The sequence below is a fragment of the Sinocyclocheilus rhinocerous genome, unplaced genomic scaffold, assembly GCF_001515625.1.
Source record: "Sinocyclocheilus rhinocerous isolate Xijiao unplaced genomic scaffold, SAMN03320098_v1.1 scaffold1006, whole genome shotgun sequence".
Lineage (NCBI taxonomy): Eukaryota > Metazoa > Chordata > Actinopteri > Cypriniformes > Cyprinidae > Sinocyclocheilus > Sinocyclocheilus rhinocerous.
Window position 1 is genome coordinate 390,267 of NW_015630418.1, and position 1,832 is coordinate 392,098.

A 1,832-nucleotide genomic window follows, 5' to 3' on the forward strand; every position below is an offset into this window, starting at 1 on the left:
CGGCTCAGCCAATCAGAATCAAGGACCGGAACTATCCGCTTTATAATATAAAAAAAAAAATAGTTTAACCTGTCTAAACAAATTTACTAAAATAACAAAAATGAAGTAAAAATGAACAAAAACTATATATGTCGTTTTACTACTAAAACTGAAAAAATGCACACAAAAAATGTCAAAACTTTACTAAAATGATAAGGAAAACAGAAAATTTAAAAATAGATACTGATTCAAAACAGTAATGAAAATGGTAGCAGTATGTCATCAGTATCACAGTCTCAGAATGAACATTAGTGCTGTTTGTTCTCACCGCTGATGGTGACAGACGCCTGTGCTTCTTCTCCCAGCAGCGGCTGGCTCAGTCTGCAGCTGTAAGTGCTGCTGGGCTCCAGGATCACCGTCAGGACGCTCTTCACGCTGAACAGGAGAACACTGAAAAAAGTCCCCTGATTCAGATGGTCCTGAAGCTGCAAAAACAAACTAGCATGACTAACAACAGCCAGCATCAGGACACTGAAATATTCATCCACGAAATTCGGCCCAACCAAATTATAAAAGCACAAAAAGAAAATTATCTAACATATTGGACTGAAACAACAGAAAAACTAAGTAAACTTGAATGTTATTTGGCCCTAAATAGAGATTACACAGCTCGGAGCTGCGATGGACCGAGAGAGAGAGAGAGAGAGAGAGAACACTGAAAAAAGTCCCCTGATTCAGATGGTCCTGAAGCTGCAAAAACAAACTAACATGACTAACAACAGCCAGCATCAGGACTCTGAAATATTCATCCACAAAATTCGGCCCAACCAAATTATAAAAGCACAAAAAGAAAATTATCTAACATATTGGACTGAAACAACAGAAAAACTAAGTAAACTTGAATGTTATTTGGCCCTAAATAGAGATTACACAGCTGCAGAATCTGAGTACAGTGCAAGACTGTAAATTAAGAAGACGAGGTACAGACTGAGCAATCACACTCCGACTATAGAGACGAGCAGATATCCACAGCACTGGCTGCCCAAAGAGAGCCGCATCTGCCCTTACTGTAATCACAGAGCTGCCCCAACTATCAACACATTAGAAACACATTGTATCCCAAATTTGAAGTAATTTGCCCTGACTTCAAAATGTAAAAAAGAAATAAAACACAACTTCAGTATTTATTAGGTGAAAAACAAGATTGTATCTTACTAGCAGCAAGATACATTGATGCCTGTCACAAAAAGAGGGAGGAGTCAACAAATCAGTGATGCGCCTACACACACATACATACACACACACACTCATACACACACACACACCACACACAGTCACGCACACACTCACGCACACGCACACACACACACACTCACACTCACACTCATACACACACACACACTCACACACACACACACACACACACACACACACACACACACACTCTCTCACACACTCACACACACACTCACACCACACACTCACACACACACACACTCACACTCACAAACACACACACACACACGCACACAAAAACACTAAACTAAAACCGAAATAAAAATAAATTAAACCTTAATAGTAAAATAAAAATATTAATAAATAAAAATTACAAAAATACATACCAAAATTACTTAAACATAAAATATAAAAGTAAAAGCTACTTCAAAATATTAATAAAAACTACAAATAGCACAAAAAAAACACTAAAACAACAAAACATCCCAAACCATAACATGGTCAAAAAAAGTTTACAGTTTAAATACTATAAGTTTTGACAAAAAACAAATAGCTGTATATAAAGACAAAACTCACTTTTCAACCATTGTTTGAAAAAAAAAAAGATATATATATAA

The 1,832-nt window shown here is 36.6% G+C and overlaps 1 protein-coding gene across 1 annotated transcript in view; it reads right to left on the reverse strand.

The window, feature by feature from the left end:
* LOC107740360 (CD276 antigen-like) overlaps positions 1-1,832 on the reverse strand; it is a 94,893-nt gene that overhangs the window by 62,556 nt on the left and 30,505 nt on the right. The window contains exon 5 of the mRNA XM_016552785.1: positions 308-464. Coding sequence (XP_016408271.1) covers positions 308-464 — 157 coding nt within the window. The remainder of the gene's footprint in view (positions 1-307; positions 465-1,832) is intronic.